This window comes from Oncorhynchus tshawytscha, linkage group LG20, assembly GCF_018296145.1.
Source record: "Oncorhynchus tshawytscha isolate Ot180627B linkage group LG20, Otsh_v2.0, whole genome shotgun sequence".
NCBI classification, from domain to species: domain Eukaryota; kingdom Metazoa; phylum Chordata; class Actinopteri; order Salmoniformes; family Salmonidae; genus Oncorhynchus; species Oncorhynchus tshawytscha.
This window is the reverse complement of record NC_056448.1, coordinates 20,479,238-20,493,264: the sequence shown is the minus strand read 5'-3', so window position 1 is coordinate 20,493,264 and position 14,027 is coordinate 20,479,238. Positions and strand designations below refer to the sequence as shown.

The window sequence follows — 14,027 nt, the reverse complement described above, 5'->3', positions numbered from 1 at the left end:
TTTTCTAAAAGTCATCCAAAACAAAGGAATGAATTGTTTCTGTTTTCTCTTCTTTCATATGTAGGTACTACTAATTATTACAGAAACGTTCTGTCCACTTTTAGTGATTTACCTGACCTCTATGTAATGTCTTTACAATAGCTACAGTATTTTGTGCTACTTAACGTCTCCACCTCAGAAGTCAAAAAGTTGAACCAAGTTTCACCAACAGTATGGGAATGCTGAGCCCTGCTGTGTCAATCCTACTACCCCACTATGAATTTGCCTCATACGGAGCAGACGTCTCTTTAGATAATGTAATCTAATAGAAATCCTGCCTCTGCATTGGTGTGCCATCTAGAGGTCTTTACAGGCCTGAATGATCATCCACCTCTGATCACTCACGGTATGTGTAACGGGGAAAACACACCAACACATACAGAATCGAACACTGCTTAAATAAATATACTGTACCTGACACATAATAGAATGCTAATGATGTTTTCAATGTATTTCAGATATGTCAGTTTCTCCCTTGACTGCTCCAGCCGTTCCTAGATTGGTGTAGCATTGGAGTGACAGTACCCCTCCCTCTCCTGTCTCTGGGCTAGCTTCCTGCATAACAGACATACTAGCTGCAGACTGTCCTATTCTCCCTCTCGCTGTATGCTTGGGGAGGTGGGGACTCCAAAGTGTAGCCAAAGGCCATTGGTGCATTCCTACAAATATTTAGACATATGCTATAGTAAAATACACCAACATGAATTTCAATAAGTCCATCAGACTGAAACAATAAATATTGACTCACATGAACCCACAAAGCCTTTGGCTGGGATCATAAAGCAGCACTACATCAAAGAGGAGCTGCGCTTCCTGGGCCCAAAGCGTATAGAAAAAGAGGGACAGAAAGAAAGAGTAATGGAGAGGAGGTTATAGGTGAAAAGCACATTGAGTACTCTCTACCCACACTTCTAGTAAGCCTGCCCCTTAATGTAAGTACCAGTTTTTATTTGACAAAAAAACAAACCAAAAACACAACACAACACAATAAATTGCTGTTTATAGATGGTGGTAGGAGAACATTGTAATTTTCCCCAGCGTTGGTCAGCTCCAAAGCTAAACATTCTCCTCAGTTTGATTAGTAAATGCAAAACAGATTTGCGGGCAGCCAGTCCAATAGCCTGGGGTTTGTTGTGAAATTTGCGCCGATATCACAACAATATGTAGGGAGCGTGGGCGAGCGGGGGGCTGGAGGGAAGAAAGGGGAGGAGACTGTTTTGCCAGTCTACAGTTGTACGAGTTGACACTCCAAGTTCCTCTTTTAAAGACTTACCTGTCCCTTTTTTGGGAAGGCACATAACTCCAGTAATACCTCAGTTTAGATTACGGAGCAGACGCTTCCTGTCTGACTTGCATTGAGGGTTAAAGGTCAAAGCAGAGGGATTCAGGCTAAAACACCAGACTAACAGTGCTCTAAAATCTAACATCTAAAAAACTAATTTGTTGAGCCCAGGCCCAATGTACTGCAGCATGTGGACTCAACGTTCTTAGTTCTCTTAGAGCCCATGCTGCTAAATGGCAGACTGGAGTGCAGATCACATTCTGGGTTTTATGGTGATGAAGCGGTTTCCAGCGTGGCTGAGATCAGGGCACGCTAACAATACTGATCCCGACCATGTACCTGTTGGCTGTGCCTGTGAGGTGGAAGTCCCCAGCTTTATGAAGTGGAAATGGGAAGCTTTCAAGATAAGGGGGAGAGATTTCCTCTAGTGACAAGTGATATGCTCCTTTTCCACAGGGAGGATAAACAGAATCTTCTCTTACCACACTCTTCTCCAATTTTCTGTCCTCCATGGGCCATATGGGCGTTACGCGATGAGAAACCCAATATGAAGTTAAAGCTTACATCTCAAAGAAAACAGAATCCGAACACAGTTACTAACATCATTAAAGTTGCTAATTCTGGCTAGCATCTGTTACCATCATGCAAAGATACATGGGGTGGTAACCCTATACCTTAACAAACCAACATTAACACCTGGACGGCTTCTGTTTGGGTTAGGTAATGATCAAGCGCTACCTAACATTAACATCACATTTTGTGATTCCAAGATGGCGTAGCAGTCAGACGTCTTTGGCTTGTCGTGTCCCTTGTAAAGTGGGGCAAAAAAAGTATTTAGTCAACCACCAATTGTGTAAGTTCTCCCACTTAAAAAGATTAGAGAGGCCTGTAATTTTCATTATAGGTACACTTCAACTATGACAGAAATAAATGAGAAAAAAAATCCAGAAAATCACATTGTAGGATTTTTAATGAATTTATTTGCAAATTATGGTGGAAAATAAGTATTTGGTCACTGTATTTGATTTCTGGCTCTCACAGACCTGTAACGTCTTCTTTAAGAGGCTCCTCTGTCCTCCACTCGTTACCTGTATTAATGGCACCTGTTTGAACTTGTTATCAGTATAAAAGACACCTGTCCACAACCTCAAACAGTCACACTCCAAACTCCACTATGGCCAAGACCAAAGAGCTGACACCAGAAACAAAATTGTAGACCTGCACCAGGTTGGGAAGACTGAATCTGCAATAGATAAGCAGCTTGGTTTGAAGAAATCAACTGTGGGAGCAATTATTAGGAAATGGAAGACATACAAGACCACTGATAATCTCCCTCGATCTGGTGCTCCACGTAAGATCTCACCCCGTGGGGTCAAAATGATCACAAGAACGGTGAGTAAAAATCCCAGAACCACATGGGGGGACCTAGTGAATGACCTGCAGAGAGCTGGTACCAAAGTAACAAAGCCTAACATCAGCAACACACTACGCCGCCAGGGACTCAAATCCTGCAGTGCCAGACGTGTCCCCCTGCTTAAGCCAGTACATGTCCAGGCCCGTCTGAAGTTTGCTAGAGAGCATATGGATGATCCAGAAGAAGATTGGGAGAATGGTCAGATGAAAACAAAATATAACTTTTTGGTAAAAACTCAACTCGTCGTGTTTGGAGGACAAAGAATGCTGAGTTGCATCCAAAGAACACCACACCTACTGTGAAGCATGGGGGTGGAAACATCATGCTTTGGGGCTGTTTTTCTGCAAAGGGACCAGGACGACCAGGACGATTCGAGTAAAGGAAAGAATGAATGGGGCCATGTATCGTGAGATTTTGAGTGAAAACCTCCTTCCATCAGCAAGGGCATTGAAGATGAAACATGGCTGGGTCTTTCAGCATGACAATGATCCCAAACACACCGCCCGGGCAACGAAGGAGTGGCTTCGTAAGAAGCATTTCAAGGTCCTGGAGTGGTCTAGCCAGTCTCCAGATCTCAACCCCATAGAAAAACATCACTGCTCTAGAGGAGATCTGCATGGAGGAATGGGCAAAAATACCAGCAACAGTGTGTGAATACCTTGTGAAGACTTACAGAAAACATTTAACCTCTGTCATTGCCAACAAAGGGTATATAACAAAGTATTGAGATAAACTTTTGTTATTGACCAAATACTTATTTTCCACCATAATTTGCAAATAAATTCATTAAAAATGCAACAATGTGATTTTCTGGAGAAAAAAATATAGTTGAAGTGTACCTATGATGAAAATTACAGGCCTCTCTCATCTTTTTAAGTGGGAGAACTTTCACAAATGGTGGCTGACTAAATACTTTATTGCCCCACTGTATCTTTTGATATATTTTTTAAATATTTTCTTAAACCTCAACTTCTAAATACTCTCCTGCAATCCGCCTCACCCAATGTGGCATGGGTCTGTATTTCTATTTACTTTGGATCTGGAATCCCTCAACTGAAGCTAGCCAGCTAACTAGCTACCAGCAGCAAACCACTGCTAGCTGTCATCAGCTAACCTATAGCTTGGAAAGCTTTCACCAGGTCGTACAACGTGACTCAAACCAGAGCATAACGGACCTATTTTTCTCTCCATATCCCCGGATTCCTACCGCAAACTCTGAACCTTTTCATCTGGATCTTCGCAACTAGCTAACCGCAATCCCGGGTGAATAGTCCTGGCTAGCATTTCCATCCCGGCGCAAGCACAAATTAGCCTGAAGCTAGCCCGGTTAGGGCTCCTGGGCTACCACCAAAGCCCACTCCTGGGCTACAATATCCAGACCCCTTCTACTGCCGGTATGGGGCACGGAATCCCGCCGATCTTCTACGACTGGAATACCAACATAATCTGCCCGAGGATTCCAACAGGCCCCTCAGGCGTGACGTCCGCTGAAGGCCCATTCTGCTAACCGCGGCCTGCTAGCTATCTAGAGCTATTTGGAACCCTACTAATCCACGACTGGTCTATCGACGTCAACGCACGAGGAGGCAAAAACAGACTTTCCTCCATCGCGACGTCCCCCAAAGGCCTTTCTACTAATTTGCTAGCCCCGGTCTGCTAACTGCTTTCTTACTAACCCCGGTCTGCTAACTGCTAGCTTGCTAGCCCCGGCCTGCTAACTGTCTGAATTGCTGTGTCCCCAGCCAGCCCAACCACTCGAAAACATAATGTTAACTTTCACTGCTATGTGGATGACACACAGCTGTACATTTCAATGATACATGGTGAAGTCCCAAAATTGCCCTCGCTAGAAGCATGTGTTTCAGACATAAGGAAGTGGATGGCTGCAAACTTTCTACTTTTAAACTCGGACAAAACAGAGATGCTTGTTCTAGGTCCCAAGAAACAAAGAGATCTTCTGTTGGATCTGACAATTAATCTTGATGGTTGTACAGTCATCTCAAATAAAACTGTGAAGGACCTCTGCGTTACTTTGGACCCTGATCTCTCTTTTGAAGAACATATCAAGACTGTTTCAAGGACAGATTTTTCCATCTACGTAACATTGCAAACATCAGAAACTTTCTCTCCAAAAATGATGCAGAAAAATTAATCCATGCTTTTGTCACTTCTAGGTTAGACTACTGCAATGCTCTACTTTCTGGCTACCTGGATAAAGCACTAAATAAACTTCAGTTAGTGCTAAATCCAATGCTAGCCTCCCTACACTGGCTTCCTGTCAAGGCAAGGGCTGATTTCAAGGTATTACTGCTAACCTACAAAGCATTACATGGGCTTGCTCCTACCTATCTCTCTGATTTGGTCCTGCCGTACAGGACCTACACGTACGCTACGGTCTCAAGACGCAGGCCTCCTAATTGTCCCTAGAATTTCTAAGCAAACAGCTGGAGGCAGGGCTATCTCCTATAGAGCTCCATTTTTATGGAATGGTCTGCCTACCCATGTGAGAGAAGCAAACTCGGTCTCAACCTTTAAGTCTTTACTGAAGACTCATCTCTTCAGTGGGTCATATGATTGAGTGTAGTCTGGCCCAGGAGTGTGAAGGTGAACTGAAAGGCTCTGGAGCAACGAACCGCCCTTGCTGTCTCTGCATGGCCGGTTCCCCTCTTTCCACTGGGATTCTCTGCCTCTAACCCTATTACAGGGGCTGATTCACTGGTTTACTAGGGATCTTTCATACCGTCCCTAGGAGGGGTGCGTCACTTGAGTGGGTTGAGTCACTGATGTGATCTTCCTGTCTGGGATGGCGCCCCCCCTTGGGTTGTGCCGTGGCGGAGATCTTTGTGGGCTATACTCGGACATGTCTCAGGATGGTAAGTTGGTGGTTGAAGATATCCCTCTAGTGGTGTGGGGGCTGTGCTTTGGCAAAGTGGGTGGGGTTATATCCTTCCTGTTTGGCCCTGTCTGGGGGTGTCCTCGTGATGGGGCCACAGTGTCTCCTGACCCCTCCTGTCTCAGCCTCCAGTATTTATGCTGCAGTAGTTTGTGTCGGGTTGCTCGGGTCAGTTTGTTATATCTGGAGTACTTCTCCTGTCCTATCCGGTGTCCTGTGTGAATTTAAGTATGCTCTCTCGAATTCTCTCTTTCTCTCTTTATTTCTCTCTGTCAGAGGACCTGTGCCCTAGGACCATGCCTCAGGACTACCGGGCATGATGACTCCTTGCTGTCCCCAGTCCACCTGGCTGTGCTGCTGCTCCAGTTTCAACTGTTCTGCCTGTGATTATTATTATTTGACCATGCTGGTCATTTATGAACATTTGAACATCTTGGCCATGTTCTGTTATAATCTCCACCTGGCACAGCCAGAAGAGGACTGGCAACCCCACATAGCCTGGTTCCTCTCACAGTTTCTTCCTAGGTTTTGGCCTTTCTAGGGAGTTTTTCCTAGCCACCGTGCTTCTACACCTGCATTGCTTGCTGTTTGGGGTTTGAGGCTGGGTTTCTGTACAGCACTTTGAGATATCAACTGATGTACGAAGGGCTATATAAATACATTTGATTTGATTTGATATGACTTGGCTACGCATGCCTCTCTCTAATATCAATATGCCTCGTCCATTACTGTCCTTGTTAGTGATTACTGTCTTATTTCACTCTAGAGCCTCTAGCCCTGCTCAATATGCCTTAACCAACCATGTTGTTCCACCTCCTACATATGTGATGACATCACCTGGTTTAAACGTCTCTAGAGACTATATCTCTCTCATCATTACTCAATGCCTAGGTTTACCTCCAATTTACTCACATCCTACCTTACCTTTGTCTGTACACTATGCCTTGAATATATGCTATTGTGCCCAGAAACCTGCTCCTTTTACTCTCTGTTCCGAACGTTCTAGACGGACAGTTTGTATAGCCTTTAGCCGTACCCTTATCCTACTTCTCCTATGTTGCTCTGGTGATGTAGAGGTTAATCCAGGTCCTGCAGTGCCTAGTTCCACTCCCAATCCCCAGGTGCTGTCATTTGTTGACTTCTGTAACCGTAAAAGCCTTGGTTTCATGCATGTTAACATTAGAATCCTACTGTTTTACTCAATGTTATAGCACACTCTGCCAACCCAACTCTGCCACACTCTGCCACTCTGCCAACTATGTCTTAGCCGTGTCTGAATCCTGGCTTAGGAAAACCACCAAAACCCTGAAATCTCCATTCCTAACTATAACATTTTCCGCCAAGACAGAATTGACAAAGGGGGCGGTGTTGCGATCTAATGCAAAGATAGCCTGCAGAGTTCTGTCTTACTATCCAGGTCTGTACCCAAACAATTTGAGCTTCTACTTCTAAAAATTCACCTTCCCAGAAGCAAGTCTTTCACCGTTGCCGCTTGCTATAGACCACCCTCTGCCCCCAGATATGCCCTCGACACCATATGTGAATTGATTGCCCCCCATCTATCTTCTGAGCTCGTGCTCGCCCTCCAAATACGCTCTTTTCAATCAAGATCTCAGCAATCACTGTCTCATTTCCTGCATCCGTAATGGGTCTCCGATCAAACGACCACCCCTCATCACTGTCAAACACTTCCTAAACACTAGCAGGCCTTTCTAATTCACCTGCCCGAGAAGTATCCTGGAATGACATTGACCTCATCCCGTCAGTAGAGGATGCCTGGTTATTCTTTAAAAGTTCCTTCCTCACCGTCTTAAATAAGCATGCTCTATTAAAAAAGAATTGAACCAGGAATAGATATAGTCCTTGGTTCACTCCAGACCTGTCTGCCCTTGACCAGCACAAAAACATCCTGTGGCATTCTGCATTAGCATCGAATAGCCTAACTTCCCTGCAACCTTTCAGGGAAGTTAGGAACAAATATACACAGGCAGTTAGGAAAGCTAAGGCTAGCTTTTTCAAACAGAAATTTGCATCCTGTAGTATAAACTCAAAAAAGTTCTGGGACACTGTAAAGTCCATGGAGAATAAGAGCACCACCTTACACCTACAGTGTTTCACTGTACCGGCCGTGTGTACTTAGACTTGCATGGCTTAATCTTTGAGACAAGCATATGCTACTGGCAGGATCAACCAGGTAGCCACTCACAACTTAGATGTTTGTACCTGCCCACTGCTCTGAGAATAGGGAACACTGTTACCACCGATAAATCCACTAAAACTGAGATTTTCAATAAGCATTTCTCTACGGCTGGCCATGCTTTCCACCTGGCTACCCCTACCCCGGTCAACTGCCCAGCACCCTCCACAGCAACCCGCCTGAGCCCCCACCATTTCTCCTTTACGCAAAACCAGATAGCTGATGTTCTGAAAGAGCTGCAAAATCTGGACCCCTACAAATCAGCCGGGCTAGACAGTCTGGACCCTCTCTTTCTAAAATGATCTGCCGAAATTGTTGCAACCCCTATTACTAGCCTGTTCAACCTCTCTTTCGTATCGTCTGAGATTCCCAAAGTTTGGAAAGCTGCTGCGGTCATCCCCCTCTTCAAAGGGAGTGACACTCTAGACCCAAACTGCTACAGACCTATATCTATCCTACCCTGTCTTTCTAAGGTCTTCGAAAGCCAAGTTAACAAACAGATTACCGACCATTTCGAATCCCACCGCACCTTCTCCGCTATGCAATCTGGTTTCAGAGCTGGTCATGGGTGCACCTCGGCCACACTCAACGTCCTAAATGATATCATAACCACCATCGATAAGAAACATTACTGTGCAGCCGTATTCATTGACCTGGCCAAGGCTTTCGACTCTGTCAATCACCACATTCTCATTGGCAGACTTAGCAGCCTTGGTTTCTCGAATTATTGCCTTACATGGTTTACTAACTACTTCTCTGATAGAGTTCAGTGTGTCAAATCGGAGGGCCTGTTTTCTGGTCCTCTGGCAGTCTCTATGGGGTGGCCACAGGGTTCAATTCTCGGGCCGACTCTCTTCTCTGTATACATCAATGATGTCGCTCTGCTGCTGGTGATTCTCTGATCCACCTCTACGCAGATGACAACATTCTGTATATTTCTGGCCCCTCTTTGGACACTGTGTTAACTAACCTCCAGACGAGCTTCAATGCCACACAACTCTCCTTCTGTGGCCTCCAACTGCTCTTAAATGCAAGCAAAACTAAATGCATGCTATTCAATCGATCACTGCCCGCACCTGCCCGCCTGTCCGGCATCACTACTCTGGACGACTCTGACTTAGAATACGTGGACAACTACAAATACCTAGGTGTCTGGTAAGACTGTAAACTCTCCTTCCAGACTCACATTAAGCATCTCCAATCCAAAATTAAATCTTGAATCGGCTTCCTATATCGCAAGCATCCTTCACTCATGCTGCCAAACATACCCTCGTAAAACTGACCATCCTACCGATCCTCGACTTCGGCGATGTCATCTATAAAATAGCCTGCAACACTGTACTCAACAAAGTGGATGCAGTCTATCACAGTGCCATCCGTTTTGTCACCAAAGCCCCATACACTACCCACCACTGGTTGGCCCTCGCATCATACTCATCACCAAACCCACTGGCTACAGGTTATCTCCAAATCTCTGCTAGGTAAAGCCCCGCCTTATCTCAGCTCACTGGTCAGCATAGCAGCACCCACACGTAACACGCGCTCAAGCAGGTTTATCTCACTGGTCACCCCCAAAGCCAATTCCTACTTTGGTCGCCTTTCCTTCCAGTTCTCTGCTGCCAATGACTGGGACAAACTGCAAAAATCACTGAAGCTGGAGACTCATATCTCCCTCACAAACTTTAAGCACCAGCTCCCAGATCACTGCATCTGTACATAGCCCATCTGTAAACAGCCTATCTATCTACCTCATCCCCATACTGTATTTATTTATTTGTCTTGCTCCTTTGCAACCCAGTATCTCTACCTGCACATTCATCTTCTGCACATCTACCATTCCAGTGTTTAATTGCTATATTGTAATTTACTTCGCCACTATGGCCTATTTATTTCCTTAACTCCCTTATCTTACCTAATTTTCACTCACTGTATATAGACTTTTTGTTCTTTTTTTCTACTGTATTATTGACTGTATGTTTTGTTTATTCCATGTGTAAGTCTGTGTTGTTGTATGTGTCGAATTGCTATGCTTTATCTTGGCCAGGTCGCAGTTGTAAATGAGAACTTGTTCTCAACTAGCCTACCTGGTTAAAATAATAATAATACATTTTAAAAATCACTGTCGCTATTACTTTAACAAAGCCAATAGGTCATGGCACTACCTGCCATTCAAAACAGAATAGAAGAAGGAGAAGAAATTATGTTAGTCTAATAAAGGACAGGGGGGTGACAACCATCTCTAAGAGAAGAGGTAAACAATAAGAGAGGAAGGTGGATTTGGGTGCTTAGAGGCATAGAAGGATATTGGGCTCTGAGGCTCTTCTTCAGGCTCTGATCCTGGGCCTCGTGCCCTTACCTGTGGAGACCCAAGGGTGACTGATGGTCTGCCAGGGATCTGAAGACAGATTTGAGGATTGAAAAGGGAACTAGGTGCTGATGGTTTGGCGGTGGTGCAACAGCTTGATCTCACTAAGCCTCCCAAAGAACACGATAATCCAGATAGAAGAAGGGAGTAGTACAGTAGAAGTCACGGGAGTAAATGTCACCAGGGAATAGGGAATAGGATCATAGAAAGCAGGGAGTAGTAGAAGGTTATACTGAGGACAATGTATACACGTCCTAAAACCCTCAAAACCTCCCAAGGTGGAATCCATCCAAACCTATCTCAATACCCCCAAATATAGGGAAGTCTTTCCAAGCCCAACAAATCCTTTTGACATAGGCTAGCTGATATCATCTGTATAAAACAGCTTGATGTAGATGTTGCTTCAGCTGACCAACACGATACAGCCTGAAGCGCCGAGACCTCATCTGTTTGCCGATAGTGATATCTTTTTTATTGGAAAAGACATTTAGTTTCCAATGGATTTAACTACTCGAAGGGTCTCATACCTGTTACAAAACTTCAGATATATGAGGTATTAAACTGACTCCAGTTTTGAAGAGCACTCAATGACTTGGGAGGTGTATGAAAGCTGGTGTGTGGCCCAGATCAGAGCGGTGTGCTTTTGATCGTCCAGTGCTTCTCCGTGGAAGTCTCATCTGTGGTCTAAAGCCTGCAGGTGATCAGGGACTGGGGCTGAAGTTCAATACCTGCTGTTCATATCTATCCCAGTTCTGTTTTTAAAATAAAATAAACTACTACACTTTTTATTCCCCTAGAAAGGACTTCAATGCAAGGTCTTAAAACCAAACGATTCGTGGTGGTAATAGAGACAACAAAACATACTAGTCCTGATTGCTGTTGCAGCATCTGGACTCTCTGACACTTGTTGTCTTCCCCTATTCAGGTTAGGGTGTCACTACTTTTCCCAAATCTTGGAGAGTATATGTCCCCATTATTCCATAAATCCCCCCTCTTCGACCACGTCCAACTTTGTATCAGCACGGCTGATCCACCCAGTTTGGAGAACAATAGAGGGTTTGATTCCATCTCTCCTGTAAAACTGGGAGCCACTCAGACGGGTGTTTTTATGGTTTATGATAGATGATCCAGAGGATGTTTCCAATAGAGAGAACCTGAGAGATGCCATGCCAATGCTTCTCTCCCCTTGATTACACACACTAAGATGATAGCTGGGAATTGAAGACTCGCCCATCACTGAAATCCTTTGTTGTTACCGCCACATGTGTTTCAGGGAATCCACACACACATTAAAGCAATAAAAGTATGTTGCTTTTTTTTACTCCAGACAAGTCGATGTCAGTCCAACTTTCTCTGCTTTCTGGAGGAAGTTGAGTAAGAGTTAGAAAGAGAGAGAGACAGAAAGAGAGAGACAGAGAGAGAGAGAGAGATAGCAACAGAGGGAGTGAAAGAGACCGTAGAATCAAGAGATAAATTGAGAGAAAGACATTGTCTTCTCATCTGTATCCTGGACTGCTCTGACACTGAAATGAGTCACACCTGGTGAATGCCAAATGCCCTCTTCCTGCCACACGCGTGGCCGATGACTAAAGCCGACATCCACCGCTGTACCTCATCTCTTCTCCTTTATTAAATCCCAACCACCCAAAGCTCTGACTCACTCCCCCAGACTTAGGGGTCAGTGCCAATTATGGCTCCTGTCAAATGTCCACTCATCCACCGTTCTTCCCTCCGGTTTCGCCCACTGAGTGTCTAACCTTGTCTGTGAAATAATCACAAAGGGCAGGCCTCCAAAGATCAGCAGAGCAACCAGTTAGATAATGTGGCTGGTCACTGGTAAATCAACTCATTAGTGTCCCTACGGCTTTCTTAGAGGATAAACAACTGTCAATAACTGATGTCGGTGGGACCAAAGTGAAATATACTGTAAGGTTGTTGGAACCATAAGTTGATCATGTTTATCATGTGTAATTTATGTAGCCAACAGCGGCCTACCTACCTGTGTAGATCTCTGCCTCTGAGGGGTCCTCCACCCGCTTGTGCTGGATGATGTAATCAGAGACCTTATAGCCAATCAGTGGCTCCACATCCAACCACTCCAGGGCCACCATGGTGCTGGAGGGTTCCAGGTGAGGGGCCAGTCTAAGCCTGAGACAGAGAGAGAGAGAGAGAGACAGAGAGAGAGAGACAGAGAGAGAGAGAGAGACAGAGAGAGAGAGAGAGAGAGACAGAGAGAGAGAGAGAGAGAGAGAGACAGAGAGAGAGAGAGAGAGAGAGACAGAGAGAGATAGACAGAGAGAGAGAGAGAGAGAGACAGAGAGACAGAGAGACAGAGAGAGAGAGAGAGAGAGACAGAGAGAGACAGAGAGAGACAGAGAGAGACAGAGAGAGACAGAGAGAGACAGAGAGAGAGACAGAGAGAGACAGAGAGACAGAGAGAGAGAGACAGAGAGACAGAGAGAGACAGAGAGAGACAGAGAGAGAGAGACAGAGAGAGACAGAGAGAGACAGAGAGAGACAGAGAGAGAGAGACAGAGAGAGACAGAGAGAGACAGAGAGAGAGAGACAGAGAGAGAGAGACAGAGAGAGACAGAGAGAGACAGAGAGAGGAGGAGAGGTGGTTCACTTTAATACATTAACAATATGAGAAGTCAACTGACACTGGGGACTAGTTTCCTGGGCACATTAAACTTACACCTGGACTAAAAAGCGTGTTCAATAAAGAATCTCAGTTGAAATATTTTGTTAGTCCAGGACCAGGCTTACTCTGTGTTGGGGAAACCAGCCCTAAGAATATGTTAATAAAATGTTTAGACCAGATATGGAATCCGCAATGTATCCATTTGACAAATCAAACAAGCAAGTAGGTCCATTAAATTTAATGTGGAAATCCACTGGAGAGCCATTGTCTATTCAGTGCCTTGTATCTCTCTCCAAAAGTTCTGAGGGTTACAATAGCTGGGGTGTATGATGACTCACAATAAAGCTGGGGTAGGAGAACAAGACACAATGTTCTTTCATGGGAGTGAGCACCGGGGGTGTTGGGAACAACTGACACAATTAAAGGTTAGTCTCAGACCTCCAACAGTTCTCCCTAGGGTTGGATAGATATGAGGTAGGCTCTGACTTACACAGGCTTCCTCAGGGGACTGCAGTTGGGAAGGCCGTCTTTACTGAAGGCACTCAGGTCACAGCGACACCAGTTGTCGATGACATCGCCCTTGCCTGTGCACCAGTATGAGCTCATGGTGGCGCTCTTGAACGCCTACGAAAGGTAACAGGTGAGAAAATTGCAATTATTTTCTGTACGTTGCCCTTCTGTGACACTCTGAGTCATCCAAGCTCCAAGATGTCTGTTCCTACACCTCTACGTGTCCCCCTTCTCCCCCCTACCGACGGTACCCCCCGGCATCGTCACAGTCACACACGGGGGGCTCAAGATTCTTACCTCCACCACAGGAAGAGTCGGGCGGTGATGGTCTGACGATACATGAGTGAGTAAGCTTGGCGATGTACCTGACATGTTCCTGTCTTGTGGTAATTGGGAATGGTGACACATAAAGGTCAGTGTGTGTGTGTGTGTGTGTGTGTGTGTGTGTGTGTGTGTGTGTGTGTGTGTGTGTGTGTGTGTGTGTGTGTGTGTGTGTGTGTGTGTGTGTGTGTGTGTGTGTGAGAGAGAGAGAGAGAGAGAGAGAAAACAAAGAAAGTGAAGGAGACAGAGAGCAAGAGAGACAGAGAGAGAATGTCGTAAGTTTCTGTCTCCAAAGTTTTCAAGTTTCTACCAAGGTAAGGACCAAAAGGCCAAAAAGGTGCATTTCCTCAATCTCAATAATCCGA

At 45.1% G+C, this 14,027-nt stretch overlaps 1 protein-coding gene across 1 annotated transcript in view; it reads right to left on the bottom strand.

Moving 5' to 3' along the window:
• LOC112219326 (astrotactin-2-like) overlaps nucleotides 1-14,027 on the bottom strand; it is a 407,720-nt gene that overhangs the window by 56,121 nt on the left and 337,572 nt on the right. Inside the window, exons 18-19 of the mRNA XM_024380472.2 lie at nucleotides 13,322-13,455; nucleotides 12,190-12,338 (exon numbers count right to left, since the gene is read on the bottom strand). Of these exons, the coding sequence (XP_024236240.2) occupies nucleotides 12,190-12,338; nucleotides 13,322-13,455 (283 nt within the window). The remainder of the gene's footprint in view (nucleotides 1-12,189; nucleotides 12,339-13,321; nucleotides 13,456-14,027) is intronic.